At 40.2% G+C, this 19288-nt stretch overlaps 1 protein-coding gene across 2 annotated transcripts in view; it reads left to right on the top strand.

Annotated features, from left to right (window-relative positions):
• Nucleotides 1-3322: 3322 nt before the first annotated feature.
• Nucleotides 3323-19288, top strand: part of mpped2 (metallophosphoesterase domain containing 2b) — a 102272-nt gene continuing 86306 nt past the window's right edge. Inside the window, exons 1-2 of one of the 2 annotated variants that reach the window (XM_060927047.1) lie at nucleotides 3323-3602; nucleotides 11758-11985. In XM_060927047.1, coding sequence (XP_060783030.1) covers nucleotides 11837-11985 — 149 coding nt within the window. In that variant the 5' untranslated portion in view covers nucleotides 3323-3602; nucleotides 11758-11836. Of the gene's footprint in view, nucleotides 3603-3905; nucleotides 3989-11757; nucleotides 11986-19288 lie in introns of those variants that run through there. The other variant, XM_060927048.1, reaches the window with a different exon arrangement.

The following is a 19288-nucleotide window of genomic DNA, read 5'->3' on the forward strand; positions in this document are numbered from 1 at the left end:
CCTTCTCACCAAGCTTGATTTGGATTCCGATTTTCCTCGACATGTTCTCCACCTCTTTAAATCACCAATTTCATTGTCTTCCACGACAGAACACGGCAAAAATCGCTCCTCTCACATTGCTCTCACGTAAAATTAATCTAACATCCGTCATATCGCTCAACTACCGACCCCGGCTATCCCCCACAGCGCATTGCGGTAAACAAGTGATGATGTAGTTATGCTTGGGGGCTATTGTCCTCACTGTGTACACTACCGTTCAAAAGTTTGGGGTCACCCAAACAATTTTGTGTTTTCCATGAAAAGTCACACTTTTATTTCCCACCATAAGTTGTAAAATGAATAGAAAATATAGTCAAGACATTTTTCTGGCCATTTTGAGCATTTAATCGACCCCACAAATGTGATGCTCCAGAAACTCAATCTGCTCAAAGGAAGGTCAGTTTTATAGCTTCTCTAAAGAGCTAAACTGTTTTCAGCTGTGCTAACATGATTGTACAAGGGTTTTCTAATCATCCATTAGCCTTCTGAGGCAATGAGCAAACACATTGTACCATTAGAACACTGGAGTGAGAGTTGCTGGAAATGGGCCTCTATACACCTATGGAGATATTGCACCAAAAACCAGACATTTGCAGCTAGAATAGTCATTTACCACATTAGCAATGTATAGAGTGGATTTCTGATTAGTTTAAAGTGATCTTCATTGAAAAGAACAGTGCTTTTCTTTCAAAAATAAGGACATTTCAAAGTGACCCCAAACTTTTGAAGGGTAGTGTATATCAGTGTTCAGTCCTATAGTTTTTACCCGTGCCCACATTTCTATACGTCCTTGACGTTCCATTAACAGGTGATCTGTCGTCTCATCCTGGTGATGGTTAAGAATGTGACACTCTGTAATGGTAATGTTGCAGCTCTAATTCACGATATACCTTACAGAGTCTTCAAGAAGCTCCTTGCTGCCACGCGTGAAATAATAATGAATCGCATCATCTCATTATCTCGTTATAATGAGAAAGATATCATGAAATTACATGAAAATGTCGTGTTGTAACAGAAAAATATTCTTCAAATTATATTTATTATCAAATCTGATAACGTCATGTTTTTTCTCAAGAATATTTTTACTCAGAATATCATAATAATGTTTTTAATCATAATAATAATGTGATGTTTTATTGTAATAATTAGATTTTTTTTATCCTAATAACATGTTATCATGATAATGATTTTTTTCTCATAATTATGTTTTCATCATAACCATGTGATATTTTCTGGTCATAACATGACGTTTTTATTGTAATAACCTGTTTTTATCAAAGTAAAGTGATATTTTTTTATCTTAATAACAACATGATGTTTTATTACAGTAATGTGATTGTGTTTAGTAACTGTTTTTTTTCTTAATAACAATGTTTTTATTGTAATTGTGATGTTTTTACTGTTATAACTATATTTTATCATATCAGTGTTTTTATCTAAGTAATGTGATTTTTCATTGTAATAACATTGTTTTTACTGTCTTAGTAATGTGATTTTTATTGTAATATGTTTTTATCGTGACTTTTTTACTGTAATAATGCAATTTTTATTGGAATAACATTGATTTTATTGTAGTAATGTGATGTTTTTGTCATAATATGATGTTTTTATCAAAGTAAAGTGACTTCTTTACCATAATAATGTGATTTTTTATTGTAATAACATGTTTTTTCATACTAAAGTGACTTTTACCATAATATTGTGCTTTTTTATTGTAATAACATTATCATAATAATGTGATGTTTTTATTGTAGTAAAGTGACATTTTACTGTAATAATGTGATTTTTATGGCAATAATGTGATGTTTTTATTGTAGTAATGTTACTTTTTTGCCATAATAATGTGATTTTTTAAAATTGTAAGAACATTGTTTAATCGTAATAATGTGATGTTTTTATCATAGTAAAGTGACTTTACTGTAATAATGTGATTTTTATGGCAATAATGTGATGTTATGTGACTTTTTTGCCATAATAATGTGATTTTTTATTGCAATAACACTGTTTTATCGCAATAATGTGATGTTTTTTATCATAAAGTAACTTTTTACTGTAATGTGATTTTTATGGCAATAATGTGATGTTTTTATCACAGTAATGACTTTTTATGATAATGTGATTATTATAATAACATTGTTTTATTGCAATATGATGTTTTTATCATAGTAATGTGACTTTTTTACAATAAGAATGTGATTTTTATCGCAATAATGTGATGTTTTTATCATAGCAATATAACTTTTTTACCATAATAATGTGATTTTTATTACAATAACATTGTTTTATTGTAACAATGTGATGTTTTAATCAGAGTAAAGTGACTTTTTACTGTAATGTGATTTTTATCACAATAATGCGATGTTTTTGTTGTAGTAAAGTTACTCTTTTACCACAATAATGTGATTTTTATTATAATAACATTGATTTATTGTAACAATGTGGTGTTTTTATTGTAGTAAAGTGATGCGTTCCTGGAATAATTCGATTTTTATGGCAATAATGTGATGTTTTTATTGTAATAATGTGACTTTTTACTATAATAATGTGACTTTTATTATAATAACATTCTTTTATCGCAATAATGTTTTTATCATAGTAATGTGGTTTTTTTACAATAAGAATGTGATTTTTATCGCAATAATGTGATGTTTTTATCATAGTAATTTGACTTTTTTACCATAATAATGTGATTTTTATGACAATAACATTGTTTTATTGTAACAATGTGATGTTTTAATCAGAGTAAAGTGACTTTTTACTGTAATGATGTGTTTTTTATCGCCATAATGTGATGTTTTTGTTGTAGTAAAGTGACTTTTTTTTACCATAATCTCATCTCATCTCATTAGCCGCTTTATCCTGTTCTACAGGGTCGCAGGCAAGCTGGAGCCTATCCCAGCTGACTACGGGCGAAAGGCGGAGTACACCCTGGACAAGTCGCCAGGTCATCACAGGGCTGACACATAGACACAGACAACCATTCACACTCACATTCACACCTACGCTCAATTTAGAGTCACCAGTTAACCTAACCTGCATGTCTTTGGACTGTGGCTCGAACCCGGACCTTCTTGCTGTGAGGCGACAGTGCTAACCACTACGACTTAAAACACGAGCTAATTTTATCCCCGATGAGCAAGCCTGTGGCGACTGTGGCAAGGAAAAACTCCCTCAGACGACATGAGGAAGAAACCGGACACAAAAGGGAACCCATCCAAATGTGAAATTCTGTCCCTTTTGGCCATCCAGATTTAGTCCACGTGAGTTGCTCGGTTCACGGCGCGCTTCACTGGTGTCTGAAAATCAACCGTGCTTGGGTTGGCCACAGCTCCTGTGCTCTTTTGGCCCTTTCGGCCTTCCATAACCCAGGCTACTGCTCCGTCTCCCTCCTTCCTCGTCTGTCTGTCGCATTTCAGCCGGAGGAGCCTCGGGGTCGAAGGTTCTGCCCTGCTCGCCTCGACCTCCACCTCTGCACGGCTCAGAAATATCCGATTATTCGATTACGGCCGCGTCGGACACTTGAGCGGAGGATCGTGGCGTGTTTGGAGCTGACGGGAGAAAAGGTAATAGCCGAATGGTTTTATGGGGAAAAAAGGAAAGAAAGCAAGCGGAGGGAGGCACAAAGCGGCGGGTTAGAGGTGGCTGCTCTGCTCTGCTCTGCCCTGCCGCTCTGCTCTGCTCTGCCGCTCTGCTCCAGGAAGAAAAGATCACAAGGGGTTTTTTGTTTGTTTGTTTTTTTTCCCCCTTTGGTGTCGCCGCCGCTCAAAGGAAACATTGCAACATTGAAACATTTCGAGTTGCTCGCGCGCGTTTCTGCGTTCATTCAGCATCGCTCCGGCTGCTTTTAGATCAAATCCCGAATGAGGAAAGAGCGGGAATCATTAATAGCTTTAATCTCGGCGTGGTGGAGCTCATTGGCTGCTTTTCTTCCTTCCCTTCAAGGCAAAAGGTCCAAAAAAAAATCATTTATTTTTTGTCGCTTTTCTTTCTTTCTTTCATATTTTTCTCCTTTCTACAATGTTGACATTTTGACGACCTTGGTGCACCTTCGACTCGAGGGCAGCTTTTTCCTGCCTTTTTCTTTTCTCTCTCTCTCTCTCTCTCTCTCTCTCTCTCTCTCTCCCCCCCCACCTCCTCCTCCTTCTTCTTTCCTGCTTCAGGTCTTTGGAGGCCAGGCTCAGAGCTTCAAGGATCATGGAGTCTTCCAGTTTGCTTCGTCCGGCTTTAATCGAATAATCGAATAATCGACTCCCCCTCCCATGTTTGTTTCTGCCTAAATGATCCCTGTGTGGTGGTCACCGGGGTCAGAGTTCAAGTTTGGGGTGCAAAAGGTTGGCCTCGGCCTTGTAGCTTAAACGCCCGTGTGGAAGCTTTACCTCAGGAAGAATGACCTGGAAGCTAAATTAGGTCAACCAGGCTGTGCGTGTTGGTTATTGGATCTGTGCCTGCGTAATTATATTCGTTCCACACTGTACGTACAGAAGGGAAAGAGACTAAACTGTACCTTTCATCGTCACTGCTTTTGTACCTGTAGTGTATGATGACTTTATTATTATTATTGTTGTTTTTCAAGACAAGGATGTTGTTCTGTACGTCTGTCTTTCTCAAGACATGTGCAAGAAGAAAGAGTGGTCCTGAAAGGAAAACTCCACCCTGAGATACATTAAATAGCAGGCGAGTTAGCACTGTCGCCTCACGGCAAGAAGGTTCCGGGTTCGAGCCCTACAGTCGACGACGGGCCTTTTTGTATGGAGTTTGCGTGTTCTCGCCGTGTCTGCTCCGGTTTCCTTCCTTCCTTCCTTCCTTCCTTCCACAGTCCAAAGACATGCAGTTTAGGTTGGCTCTAATTTGTCCGTGTGTGTGTGTGTGTGGGTCATTTCCCAAGCACAGAAATGTGTCAGGAAGGGCATCTGGCGTAAAAACAAAAAAAACAACGCTGCAATTAATATGGATCGGTAGGATCGACATGGACCCCGACCTAGCAATAGTGCTGGACAAGAAGGAAAAAGAAGCGTGAAATATCACGTGCGATGTGTTTCTGTGCGAAATGAATTGTTGCTTGATACTGTAACCTGCTTTCGTTTTTGCCTGAGAAGTGAGCACTTGTGTCACACTCGTGGTCTTGGTATTGCTCGAGCACTGACAATGGCGTTCGATAGGAAGAAAGAAATCTCAAAACGTGATGAACGGTACACGTTTTGATCTCGTTGGAGTCGAGAAACAAAAAAAAGAGTAGAAACAGGAAGAGTAGGGTTTTTTTTTTTTGTTTAATGTATGTTGTACGAGTATTGATGAGAAAGCCACTTCAGAATCGTGCACACGTCAGTACAAACGCTGGATGATACAATTATGCAGTGCAGCTTCCTGGAGTTATGTTTATGTCTGTGTGTATCTACGTACAGCACCGTGCAAGAGTCTTAGACCAAAAATGGCTTAAGAAATAATGAAATGAAATGAAATGTTTCAACATTTAAAAAAAAAATACCGTAAGCAGTAAGCCATAATAAATGAAACAAAGTCAGTATTTGGTGTGAGACGACCCTTTGCTTTAAAAAAAAAATGATAATCGTAGTCGCAGTGCAGTGAGTGAGAGCAGTTTTATGCGGAAATGAGCTGTAGGTTTTACTGAGCATCTTCCAGAACCAGCCGTAGTTCTTCTGGACACTTTGAGTGTCACACTCGCTTCTTCATTTTGCACCAAAACCCAGCTTTCTTTTTCAATCTGAAACTGTAAGTGCTGTCTTATGTAATATGCCGCTCGGATACACGCATTTAATTTTGTACTGGAAAACGAACTCTAAAATGTTTTTCATAATGTTTTGACTCAGTAATGTCAAAGTCATAAAGTAGGAATCGATAACAAAGTTTGTATGAAACGAAGGGGGGGGGGGGGGGGGGGGGGAGTACCAGGGTGCCAAGACTTTTGCACAGCACTGTAGATTTACGTCTTGGTGGCGATATTAGCATGAATCGAGCCGAACTTTTGCAGAGGTGTGACAGAGCTGGACGGAGTAACGGACTAAAGTGCCGCCGCATCGAGATGATTTGAGGGCGAAACTCGACGCACTGGCAGCACGATCAGGAAGGAAGTGGATAAATATCGGTGGAGGAAATCGTTACAATGAAAACGGACAAAAAAAAAAAAGTCAGTCGGGTCTGAATTGAATTTGAAAATACATCCTGGATACGACGTGATTAAAGATCCTGTATTGATCATATTAGATTAGTATGCAAGTTCAATAGGGTGGATCACGAAATGTCTTTTAATTCTGTACAAAAGGCGTTGACAAACGTTTACCGTATCACTTCAGAACCTTTCGTCCCGGGAGTCTAGATTCGGATCGTGTTATATGCTATGTTATAAAGCATATTTTATTTTCAAGTGGAACGTTAGAAACAAATAAACAAATAAATACTTCTTCTTCAATATCTATAGCTGAGAAAATGCACCAGGTTTTGCGCTCGTTGGCCTACCATACAGTTAAGACAGTAATAATATCCCATAGGATATTGTATGTCCATGTTATTACTGTCTATAGTACGGTATGACATGTTTACACATCCTGATCACCATTATAAATATTTACCTGCCTTTAAAAAGGATACTAAAATATACCTGTCCTTGCTGTTGGGGTAAAAGCGAACACCTTTTGTGCTTTAAGCGTTTATCATTGACATGGAAATGTGAACGTAGTACAGTTTTAAAAATAGACACTGAAAACAAACAACAAACAGAAAAAAATCCACCCCGAAGCACCCCATGTCTTTAATTCATGGGAAAAAAATAATTCAAACCGACCATCAAATTAGCACCGGAATCATGACACACATTACGAATGTTTCAATACAAGCATATTTTATGTGTTTTAGGGTGGTGTGTGTGTGTGTGTGTGTGTGTGAGGTACATAATTAGAACTTAAGCGCCACTATTGTACCATTCAGGAAGCACTTGCATTGTTGTGTACCTTGAACCAAAATGAGCCTTTTTTTCCAGCACGGTGTGGTGTGGGGCAAAAATATTTCACCGCTAAATGTGAGCCTGTTTTTGTTTTGAAGTTGTGCATAGCATGTTTTGTGTGTGTGTGTTATAATGTGTAGGGTTGAGGAGTAGATCACATTATTTATCCTGGGCTGTGTCCAAAACCACTCACTCGTTCACTACTCCATACTCACTATCTAGGGAACTCTGTGTAGAGGACTATATAGTGAGCTCATTGGTAAAATGAGAGGAAAAAAAACCCCACACTTTCGGACACGACTCCGCCGCGCCGTTATTTACGTCAGTGTCGCACAGTTAAAACGTGCCGGATCAGTCGGCTGGTGGGTTTTCAAAATAATAAATACATGCATGTATTTTTGTGATAAATCCATATTATACTGAGCGTATAATTTCCCACATTAATCAATACAAAATACTTTGTGTCTGCTGCATCTTTCAGTTCTTTACTTTCTTCTTTGTTGCTGCCTTTTATTAAAGGAGAACCGAAGTCATTTTTAAACTTGCTTTATTTCTTAATTATCGTGTTATTCAATTACGTTTTCGGTTTTAGTAACCTTATATCGTGACTCGTATCGGCAACTAATTGCAATTAAATATTATACTTATCGGCCTATTCGGTTTTTAGCCGTGTTGAATTTAGTTCGTTTGGTCCACGGCAGGCGTTGCTTATCCGCGCGATCTTCACGAGACTTGTGCGAGACTTTGAAACGTCAAGTGTCAGCCAGGCGTCAGTGCCGCCATTTTGAAAACTGTTTTCTAAACGAAGTATTACACAAAAACGAGTTTAAATGACGATTACTGCCGACTTTTTTCAAATTTTCCTGATCGCTATCAAAATAAGCAAAACTTCCGGCTTGATTACATCAGCATTCGAAAGAGGGCGCACGCGTCTTTTGACAGTCCCTGTGTCTGAAATCGCTCCCTACTCACTATATAGGGCACTATATAGTGAGGATGCCATTTTGTAGTGCTGTCTGAAACCTTAGTGAGGATTATTTGCACCCTATATAGTGCACTCAAAGTATCCCACAATGCATCACGAAAAGTAGTGGACAACCGATGGTCACTAACCAAAGCAATATATCCCATCATGCATTGCGGTTGCGCTGAAAGAAATCAAATTTGATTTAATAAAAAGCAGCGGCAAAGAAGAAAGAAAGTATTCAGCCTTGATTTAAAAGAACTGAAAGCTGCAGGTACTTTGTATTGATTAATGTGGGAAATGCGCTCAGTATAATATGGATTTATCACAGAAATACATGCATGTATTTATTATTTTGAAAACCCACCAGCCAACTGATCTAGCATGTTTTAATTGTGCGACAGTAATGACGTAAATACCAGCGTGACGGAGTAGTGTCCGAAAGCGTTTTTTCATTTTACCAATGAGCTCACTATATAGTCCTCTATATAGTAATTCCCTCTCTAGAGAGTAGGGAGTAGTGAATGAGTGAGTGATTTCGGACACAGCGTTGGTCACTTTGATTTCCGCTGTACGTTTTACTTCTGTCCTACAATGTCTCGCACAGGTCTCAACGAATCTTGTTTACGGCCATTGCTTTGACATATGGACTGATATATTACAGAGCATATTTCAAACACTCATAACTTGCTATAGCAGCGACAAAATAGCGATCAAACATGCATTCCGATATTTAATAAAATGAGATAAATAGAAATTTGATAATAAAAAAAATGCCTTCAGTTCTCCTTTAAAGTGTATGCAATGCCTTATTGTACTGTAATGCTTTAAAATGAATATATATCATTTGTAACGACCAAAATGAATGAATAAAGCAGGAGGGAAAATAATATTAATTGTTTGTTATTTTATTATCAAGCACAAAACTATCGATAGATCGTGACTTCCAGATCCCGGAAAAAGGCAGCCTTGCCTCAGGGCTAATCTCACATGACGTCACGTGTGGAACCCCAGTTATTATCTGGGTCATTTCGGTTCATCTGACTCCGTGCTTGTTTACTCGCTGAAATTGGATATCGTTGATGGAATCTTACAAAAATAATGATGTGAAGGAAAGCACTGTGTTGTGTTTAGATGTTCAAATTCCTACACAGCAGGACATTCAGTTAATGAATTTCCAAGAAAAAACACAAATCTAAAGCGAGAGTGGGTGAAGTTTGTGCAAACGAAGCGGGCAGATTTCCTGTCGATTTCCTTCGACTACTACTAATAAATCTGATTCATCGAGTGTTCATCACCACCAGAACGACCACATGGGAATTACTGGAGCAAAAATAAACCCATTTATTTAATAAATGACATTTGATGTGACATTCAGAGAGTTTTTCGATTCCCCTATTATCGCCCGCTTCATATTTTCTTTCACTGAATTCGTGGATGTTTTAAAGATTATACATATTTCTGCATTTATTGAGGTACATGTCAATATTTTCCCTGTATTTTGCAGCAGCCAGCTTAGAATAAAAATCCACAAACCTATCTGTGTTTCTGATTCTCTCTGGCTGGTGGTGCGCTATCGGCGGTGAGCGGGACTGTCGCGAACTGAGTGAACTGGCATCTGTTTCTCGTCTTGGGGGCTCGAAAAGATAACCATTTAATCCGGAATATCCTTGATAATCATCTGCCCTTTCATCCGACATACAAGAATCCTAATCGCTAGCAGAATTCTCTCCAAAACGTGATTCCTTAAGCCTCGGTCACAACCGGCTGTATGTGCTCCTACGGCCGGCCTACGTGCAAAAAACGCAAGAAACGCACGGAGGGCGCGCGTGTGACGTGCTGATTTTCGAGCCGTAGACTGGCCGCAGACCGGCCGCAGAGGTTCTTTGTCATGTCAAACAAACTCTACGGGCGCTTACGTTTTTTTCAGGTTGCAAGACAAACTTACGGCCAACGTGTGTCTTTCTCCACGAACAAAAAAAATGCAGCGATTTGGGAAACGCCAAAAATCACACGGTCAAAAAATCATACGTCCGGTTGTGACCTAGGCTATATCGAGACCGGTCGAATCAATGCTGTGCACGGGAACGAAATTGACACCTGGATCTTTGTTACACGTGACGTCACACACCCCTTCCGGATCTTCTGGTTCAGTCTCGGCAGATTCCCTGAAAATCGGCTGATTTTATTGACTTTCTGTTAATTTACAGCCTTTTGGATCAGCTACGGTTCGAAAACACACGGTCGATCAATATAATGATTGTTGCTTTGTACGAGGAAAAGAGTGCGGTTTAATTCAGGGACGTTAAAATCACTTTAAATCAAATTTAAGGCTTTTGACTGATGAATTCCTCGCTCTGCACTCTTTCTTGTATTTTATGTCTTATTTGATTTTAGCTTTTTTTTAAATTCTCTTACTATTTTTAATTGTACTCGAATGTCCGTTTTATAATGTGTTTCTTCCTCCGTCTGTTCACCAAAACACACTTTTTTTTTTCTTTCAGCGCGACCGCAATGCATGATCGTATATATTGCTTGATTAGTGACCATCGGTTGTACACTACTTTTCACGGTGCATTGTGGGATCCTTTGAGTGCACTATATAGAGCAGACCTGGGCATTTTCCAGCCCGCGGGCCGCATCCGGCCCTTTGGTTCATTCTGACCGGCCCGCGTAAGGTTAATGAGAAATTACAAAATAAACGTATTTTCTAATTTTACCTCATGCATGGACTGAATGTGCATTGCTTTTATTTTGAAGTTGTGTTCAACAAAAACGCAATGCGCGCGACATGAACATGACATGAAATCCCACGAAACCTAATCCCGCGATAACTACTTCCGTAATTTGTCCAGACCAACCACAAACTTGTACGTCATCCTTCAAACGGTCCAGCCAATCACATAGTGTGATGTCACCAGCAGGCGCCGGAGCCGATCTCCGGCGAAAAACACCAAATGAGGTGATTAAACTACAAATGTGGGCATCATTATTATAATATGATGTATCTTGCTTGATATGTGGAGTAGAAAGACAATATTGTGATGTCTTTATTGTGTTTTGGGGTGAATGTGACTGAAAAAAAATGGTACAAACGTTCACATTTTGTTAACCATTGTTTTGGGAAATTTGATTGAATAAATGACATTTTTTGTAAGGCAACCTTGTTTTTTTCCATACTCTTACCAGTCTTAGCAGCTTGTAAAAACAATGTTATTTACTGCTTTATATAAAGAAATACAATTAATATTATGCAGAATTTAGTTCAGCCTTTTGGTCCGGCCCTCCACAAAATTTTCTGTTTCTCATGTGGCCCCACGGAAAAAATAATTGCACACCCCTAATATAGAGTGTAATAATTCTCACTATACATTCAGAAAGCACTACAAAACGGCGAACTCACTATATAGTCCACTAGTGAGTGATTTCGGACACAGGGCTGGCCAGTGTTGTGTGGCCGATGCGAAGCCTTTCCTGTGATCACCGAGTGTTGTTGGAGGAAACCTGAGAACCCACAGTGTTCAGTGCACAATATTTAGTTTGTATTTAACAAGGGGAAAAGAAGGGGAATAGAAGTCACACAAATAAATTTCACCATCAGTCTACTGATCTCTGATGCGTAATGATGATCTTTACTGAAATAAGAGCGCTGTCGGAAGTGTAACGTCGCATAATATGTTGCGATATTGATATTATACAGAGGTTTAGGCTCAATTGAGTCTTATTTCCATTTATTACAGGTTATTAAAGCTCCTTGATGCTGTATCTCTGACCATCCGCTCTCGCTCTCCATCAGGTGCCGATTTTGGGCGGCGGGCATTGAGTGATGCCCGCTGCGTGGCGCGTTGATCCTGTTGCCCCCCGCTGACCTGCCCATGACCCCAGGAAGCGGCGTTATGGCGCGCCGTGGCTCCTCCCACTCGAAGGTGACCATCACGGTAGACGAGTACAGCTCGAACCCCACGCAGGCCTTCACACACTACAACATCAACCAGAGCCGCTTCCAGCCTCCTCACGTGCACATGTGAGTGAACGTTACTTCCTGTTTCTGGCTTCACAGCTGCTTTGTGCTTCGCTCATCGACATGATTGATCCGATCGATCGGTCCTCTAGGAAGAGACATCTGGCAGCTATTTGGGACGGGCCATGCTCCAGGTGGCCTGGGGGTGTGGTATTGTTGTAAATGTAAATGGAATGAGGTGAGAGTGGGGGAGGGGTGGTAAAGATTGGGGGTAAATATTTTAGAGGCTGTAAATGGAGAACGGAAACAGTTCTGATTTAGATTTTTTTTTTCCAGATTCATTATCAGAGAAGTAATTTTACACATTAGGGTCCATAATCTCTGAGACTGTTTTAAAAAAAAAAGTATTTGTCCTTGTATCATTTTGCAAGCCAGAAAACAGTTAGCGCTGTTAAAGGAGAACTGAAGGGAAATTTTTTTATGATCGAAATTCTATTTATATCTCATTTTATTAAATATAGGAATGCATGTTTGATCGCTATTTTGTCACTGCTATAGCAAGTTATGAGTGTTTGAAATATGCTATGTAATATATCAGTCCATATGTCAAAGCAGTGGCCGTAAACGAGATTCGTTGAGACCTGTGCGAGACATTGTAGGACGGAAGTAAAACGTGCAGCGGAAATCAAAGTGACCGACGTCTGCCAGCGTTGTCAAAAGACGCGCGCGCCCTCTTTCGAATGCTGATGTAATCAAGCCGGAAGTTTTGTTTGTTTTGATAGCGATCAGGAAAGTTTGAAAAAAGTAGGCAGTAATCGTCATTTAAACTCGTTTTTGTGCAATACTTCGTTTGGAAAACAGTTTTCAAAATGGCGGCACTGACACCTGGCTGACACTTCACGTTTCGAAGTCTCGCACAAGTCTCGTGAAGATCGCGCGGATAAGCGACGCCTGCCGTGGACCAAACAAACTAAATTCAACATGGCTAAAAACCGAATAGGCCAATAAGTATAATATTTAATTGCAATTAGTTGCCAATATGAGTCATGATATAAGGTTACTAAAACCAAAAACGTAATTGAATAACACGTTAATTAAGAAATAAAGCAAGTTTAAAAATGACTTCAGTTCCTCTTTAACAGCAACTTTTCAAAGAGCAAATTTTAATTTCTTCTTCTCGTAGCCAGCAAGGGCCGTAGGGGCACCACTGACGACATTTTAACAGTCCATCATTGGTGTGTCGAGGGCATTTAAACTTGGTGTAGCCCATCCCTCTCCAAGCTTGAATAATCGGCAGTTTAGAGCCACCTGCATGTCTTTGGACTGTGGGGGAAACCGGAGCACCCGGAGGAAACCCACGCAGACACGGGGAGAACATGCAGACTCCACACAGAAAGGCCCTTGTCAGCCACCGGGCTCGAACCCAGAACCCTCTTGCTGTGAGGTGACAGTGCTAACCGCTACACCACCGTACCGCTAAATTTAAATTTAAGATGCCCTTAATAGAACTTTTCTAAGAGTAAATTTTTAAGCATTATCAGCCGACATGAGACGATAAAAATTCATAATTCCCTCTGAACAAGCTCGTCTATCTGCTGTTGGTGTCAGGGGCACTGATCCCGCGTTATCCGTAACTGTTGATTTCGCAAGTGTTCCCCAATGGATGACATCATGAGCATCATCGGTCTTCGGCTTCGTTTTGAAAAACGATGATCCAAGAGAACAGTTTGTTCGGCAGGTTTTTCGGCGTGCTTCTTCGTTTTCGCATGTTCCGTGATCGCAGCACATCCTCGACTCTCATAATTTATACAGTCACTGCAGTACGTGCATAAAACTTTGCTGGGACACTCGGCTTTTTTGACAAAATTTTCAAGTTTCTCCGCGATCTTTTCTTCTTTGCTACTGATTTTCACCTCAATCTTTTGCATCCATTCCAACCTAAATTTATTTTTAACTTCCTTGTTCCTTGATTTCAAGAACTTGAGATTCTCGTTCTCGTGTGAGAGTTTATCTGAGTATCGAGACCGCTGATTGGTTCAGAGATTGAAAGATCGTTTGGGTCAGCCAATCGCTGCACATTTTGCAAAATTTATGGCTTTGGAGAGGTTTTCTGGTTACGGAAAGAAACGATTTGCTCTGAATGTTCCGCGGTTCACTTCTACACTGAGAGGGACTCGGCAAAAGTCAAACCTCACACCCCTACTTTAAAATTTTCTCCTTGGATTTGGACGATTCATAAGAACGACCCATTTGGCTAACAAAACCGCGGAAATCCGTGGATCTGCGGAAAATTGTCATCCCTGCTACGTAGATAACTTTCAGCTAACTATGTTAGCAAAAACCACCACTAGTTAGCTAAATCCCATTCAGTCTCTATGGAGCGGTGGTTGGCTAAGAGCAGTTTACACTTAGCTGAAAAAAATAAAATCGTTGTCTTAATTACAACCTCAGCACATAAAAATAGATGTCTGTTGGTTCAGCAATTGATGAGGTAAATTCATCACTTTGGCTTCACATGGAGCAACTTTGGTGAAAATTTCAGAAGCCCTCAGGTGGTCATGTGATCTGCTGCAAGCACTCTGATTGGATGAGCTTAAAAAGTTGCCCAAAACGATCAGAATCGTTCAGATAGAAATTACGTTGCGCGATCTCAACAGGAAAGGGTCGAAGCTCAATCGCCCGGCAGCATTGCCCAAAAAGTTGCCCGGTGTCTCATCACCTTTAGAGTTGTGTTTTCTGACGCAGGAAAGTGTTTAGGTTTTGCAGTTTCTTGGAACTGCATTTTCTTTGTCTTATTAATATCATAAGTGACGGCAGGAATGCATTTGTCTTGCGGATGCGCCACAATGTAAAACGTAACTATAAACAGATAAAAAAAAAGTGGTGTTCATTCATAAATTGAACCTTCGAATCAATGGTACACTACCGTTCAAAAGTTTGGGGTCACTTTGAAATGTCCTTATTTTTGAAAGAAAAGCACTGTTCTTTTCAATGATCACTTTAAACTAATCAGAAATCCACTCTATACATTGCTAATGTGGTAAATGACTATTCTAGCTGCAAATGTCTGGTTTTTGGTGCAATATCTGCATAGGTGTATAGATAGTTTTCACTTACGTCACGGCATTCCGGGGAACGCCCCCCAGCCGCCATCTTGGAGGGCAAACAAAACGGACCATCGCCATTACCGGCTACGTTATCTCGGACGAATTTATGAAGTTATATAGTCAGTTTTCTAAAATAAAGATCAATGTCGGCAAAATCAAGCAAACAGAAGTCTATAGATACACATCTCACGGTATGCAGCCAAACTGGCCTTGATTGGGGGAATTGACCCCTACGAAGTGGACAAAGATGCATTTTCAAGTGACTATGCAGGGCTGCCAAAGCCTGAAACTGCCAAAGCCTGCTCCAAAGCCTGAAACTGACTTCATCAAACTTTAAAGGCTGTCTGATATATACAACTTTATATATTCACAGCGCGCCTTTTGGCGGATGCCGCCTGAATCGCGCAGATCCGATTTTTTTTTTTTAGGGGGGGCGTTGGAGTGTCTGATTATAATTTAAAAGTAAATTCTGTATTAAAATTACAAAATAAGCAAATCCGTTACAGTCCATGAAACAAGAAGTATAAGGATGAGAAAAAAACAGTTTAAATCGGGAAGCTGCGCACATTTGCACAGTCCTGCACACCGCTCAGGACTACAGAATAGACCTAAAATGTTTTTCAAAAATGACCCTTGTGTGAGTGAAGTGACAAGTTTCAAATAGAAACGTGACAAACGAGCGATATTAAGTGTACATTACAATGTAAACGTACACTCAGCGGTTCCAGTTAGGCATTCTCCAGAGATTGTTCACATGATGTTTTGGTTTCCAAAAACAAACTTAAACACAATTGATTGTTTATTTAAACAACTTACCACTTATAAAATGATCGGAGCAGACTTTGCTGTGTTTGGAAGGCTGATAATCCTTGCGGTTGATTCTCGCAAGCCATAGATTTCTCCTTTGTATGCTGAGTTTCTTTGTTTGCTCGCCTTCGTGCTCCCGTACAGTGGGAATTCCATAAAAGCTCCGCTTGACGTCATCATCTGACCTATTACGACAGCCGTGAATACAAGTTTGCACCATTGCTAGCTTTAAATAAATGTAAATAATATATAAATGAATGTAACTCGCGCGCTACAATGTGTGCTCAGTGACCCGTACGGTAAGCTTGCCCTCCAAGATGGCCGCCACCAGGGAATCCCCGACTCTGTGACGTCATGTGAAAACTATCTATAGAGGCCCATTTCCAGCAACTCTCACTCCAGTGTTCTAATGGTACAATGTGTTTGCTCATTGCCTCAGAAGGCTAATGGATGATTAGAAAACCCTTGTACAATCATGTTAGCACAGCTGAAAACAGTTTAGCTCTTTAGAGAAGCTATAAAACTGACCTTCCTTTGAGCAGATTGAGTTTCTGGAGCATCACATTTGTGGGGTCGATTAAATGCTCAAAATGGCCAGAAAAATGTCTTGACTATATTTTCTATCCATTTTACAACTTATGGTGGTAAATAAAAGTGTGACTTTTCATGGAAAACACAAAATTGTCTGGGTGACCCCAAACTTTTGAACGGTAGTGTAAGTTGGTGTGATTGGAAAAGAGGACTAAAACTTCAGAATGTGTTGTTGTAGGAAAATAATCAACGAGGAATTTGGTGTGATGCCGCGACAATGTTACTGTTCCTGTTATCACCCTGCATTCCTATAACAATTATTATTATACTGCTCTTTTACCTCTGTCCATATTTCTGTATTTCCGTCTGTCTGAAACACCCTTTTTCTCAGCAACCACAAATCACAACTGCTTGATATTTGGTACCGAGCTTCAGCTTGGGGTTCGATACCGTGTATACCGTTTTCAGGTCTGTCACACATCGACTTCCTGTTTACCGACTTAAAGTATTTCCGAAACATACAGCATGGATTTACAAAATTTTCATAAGACATTTCTCAGCAACTACAAATCACAACTGCTTGATATTTGGTACCGAGCTTCAGCTTTGGGTTCTATACCATATATACCACTTTCAGGTCTGCCGCACATCGACTTCCTGTTTACTGACTGAATGTATTTACGAAACATATAGCGTGGATTTACAACATTTTCGTAACACTTTTGTCAGCAACTACAAATCACAACTGCTTGATATTTGGTCCGAGCTTCAGTTTGGGGTTCTATACCACGTATACCGTTTTCAGGTCTGTCCCACATCAACTTCCTGTTTACCAATTGAATGTATTTACGAAACATATAGGGTGGATTTACAAAATTTTCGTAACAGTTTTCTTTACATTTTTCTTTTTTTTTTTGGACTAGCAGAATAATATGGACAACTTTTTGTCTTGGATGTGATGGTATTTAATTGTGTAAATGACTATTGGCCCTTTTCCACTACCCTTTTTCAGCTCACTTCAGCTCGCTTCAGCTCACTTCAGCCCGACATGGCTCGCGTTTCGACTACCTCAGAACAGCACGACTCAGCTCGCTTCAGCCCTGCTTAGCACCCAAAACTCGCACGGTTTTGGAGTGGGGCTGAAGTGAGCCAAACCGAGCTGAGTGAGGCTGGGGGCGTGAGCAGACACTCCCCTGTGCACTGATTGGTGAGGAGGAGTGTCCTCACATGCCCACACACGCCCTGCGAGCACGCTGGGATCTGTAAACACCGTAAACCCGGAAGAAGAAGAATTACGAGAATTTCTGAAGCCTTATGCACCTCGCCTCATCTATACGCTCTTGCCAGTATCTGTTGGCGTTGTCGGTGACAACAAGCCACAGAACCAAGACCAGCAACACTAACGACTCCATGTCCTCCATGTTTATTGTTTACTATCCGGGTCGTGAGACTACCGCTTAAAAGATCACTGATGTCACTGTTTGCGCCGCCTAACGACATCACGTGACGTCCACCCACTTTCGCTAACTCCACCCAATGTGTCCACCCACTTCCAGCCAGCACGGTTCAGCGCGGTTGTAGTCGAAATGCAACTCCAATAGCCCCGCTCAGCTCGACTCAGCCCAACTCAGTACGGCACGGCTCAGCCCAACTCAGCCACGTTGGTAGTGGAAAAGTGGCATATTTCTGTCATTGGAACCAGTGGATTCAGATGAACATTCCTGTGTTTCTATCTAACCGGCACGTTCATCAAGAAATGGTTGAAAAGATAGATTTGTGAATGGTTTGTACTCATAGGTAAGTATTCAGACAACGAGACACGACAAATATCCTCCCCAGGGCCTTATAGCATCATGGTGTAAATATGATGCTATATTGTGGATATAGAAACGGGTTCCGTCAATCCGGTCACATTTTTGTTTCCAGGCCATATCTTTAAAACTACTGAAGATATCTTCATGAAACTTTGTATACATATCCAGCAACATGTGAACTGGTGCCTATTGCTATGTTGGATTTTTTGAAAACAAAAACAAAACAATTTTTTTTAATTTTTACATAAAAAATTATAGATGAAAGTCTTCCGGATTTACCTGGAAATCCGGATATTTGACAAAACTCTTGAAAATCTCCGGTTTCCCGAATGGAGACATTTATTTTTTGGATTTTTCGTGTTCCTAGACGCAGCATAATACTTCGCATCGTCCTTGCATGGGCACAGTCCTTAAATAGCCCAAACATAGTTCATTGATTAAAGACAGGTGTTCTTTGTTAACGGCGTGCCTTCAGGTGCACGACCTAAGGCTTCAGGTGCACGTGCTAAGGTGCGCAGGACTGACACTGTTCTGCGCAAGCGCAACACAATCGCACTAGAAAGCATGGTCAAGCTGCCAGTGTAGCTGCAGTCTTTTTAGTTGTGAATTACGAGTATTTCCTTTTGTGTTAATAATCCGCCATGTCAAAACAAGCAAAACTTTCCTCCTTCTTTCGACGTGAAGAGAGGTAAGCAATTTATTATCTATTTTTTTCCATCAAAGTTGCATTTTGTGGTTTCGAAGCTAAGTTTTAGTGCCGTTTCCAGAACACAACATCAAGAAAACGTGGAAGAAACAGCAATAATGGAAGAGCCAGTTTCTGAGCTACCTAAAACTAGCAATGGGAATTTATTTTTTGTTACATAATGCAGTCAGGCTGCCAGTCAGTGTGTGACACACACACACACACACACACACACACACACCCCTGAAAAATCCTAGCTACGCCCCTGATTTACACGAGAAATTTGGTATTCATTCGGGTGTTTAAATTTACAGACAATACGAACTAATGTAAACTATTGGCTTCAACTCGCATAAATATGAATTGGAAATTTTTAATTCACTTTAGCTTACGCAAACGCACAACTCTACTAAAAGATTGAT

The sequence above is a fragment of the Neoarius graeffei genome, chromosome 8 (genome assembly GCF_027579695.1).
Source record: "Neoarius graeffei isolate fNeoGra1 chromosome 8, fNeoGra1.pri, whole genome shotgun sequence".
Lineage (NCBI taxonomy): Eukaryota > Metazoa > Chordata > Actinopteri > Siluriformes > Ariidae > Neoarius > Neoarius graeffei.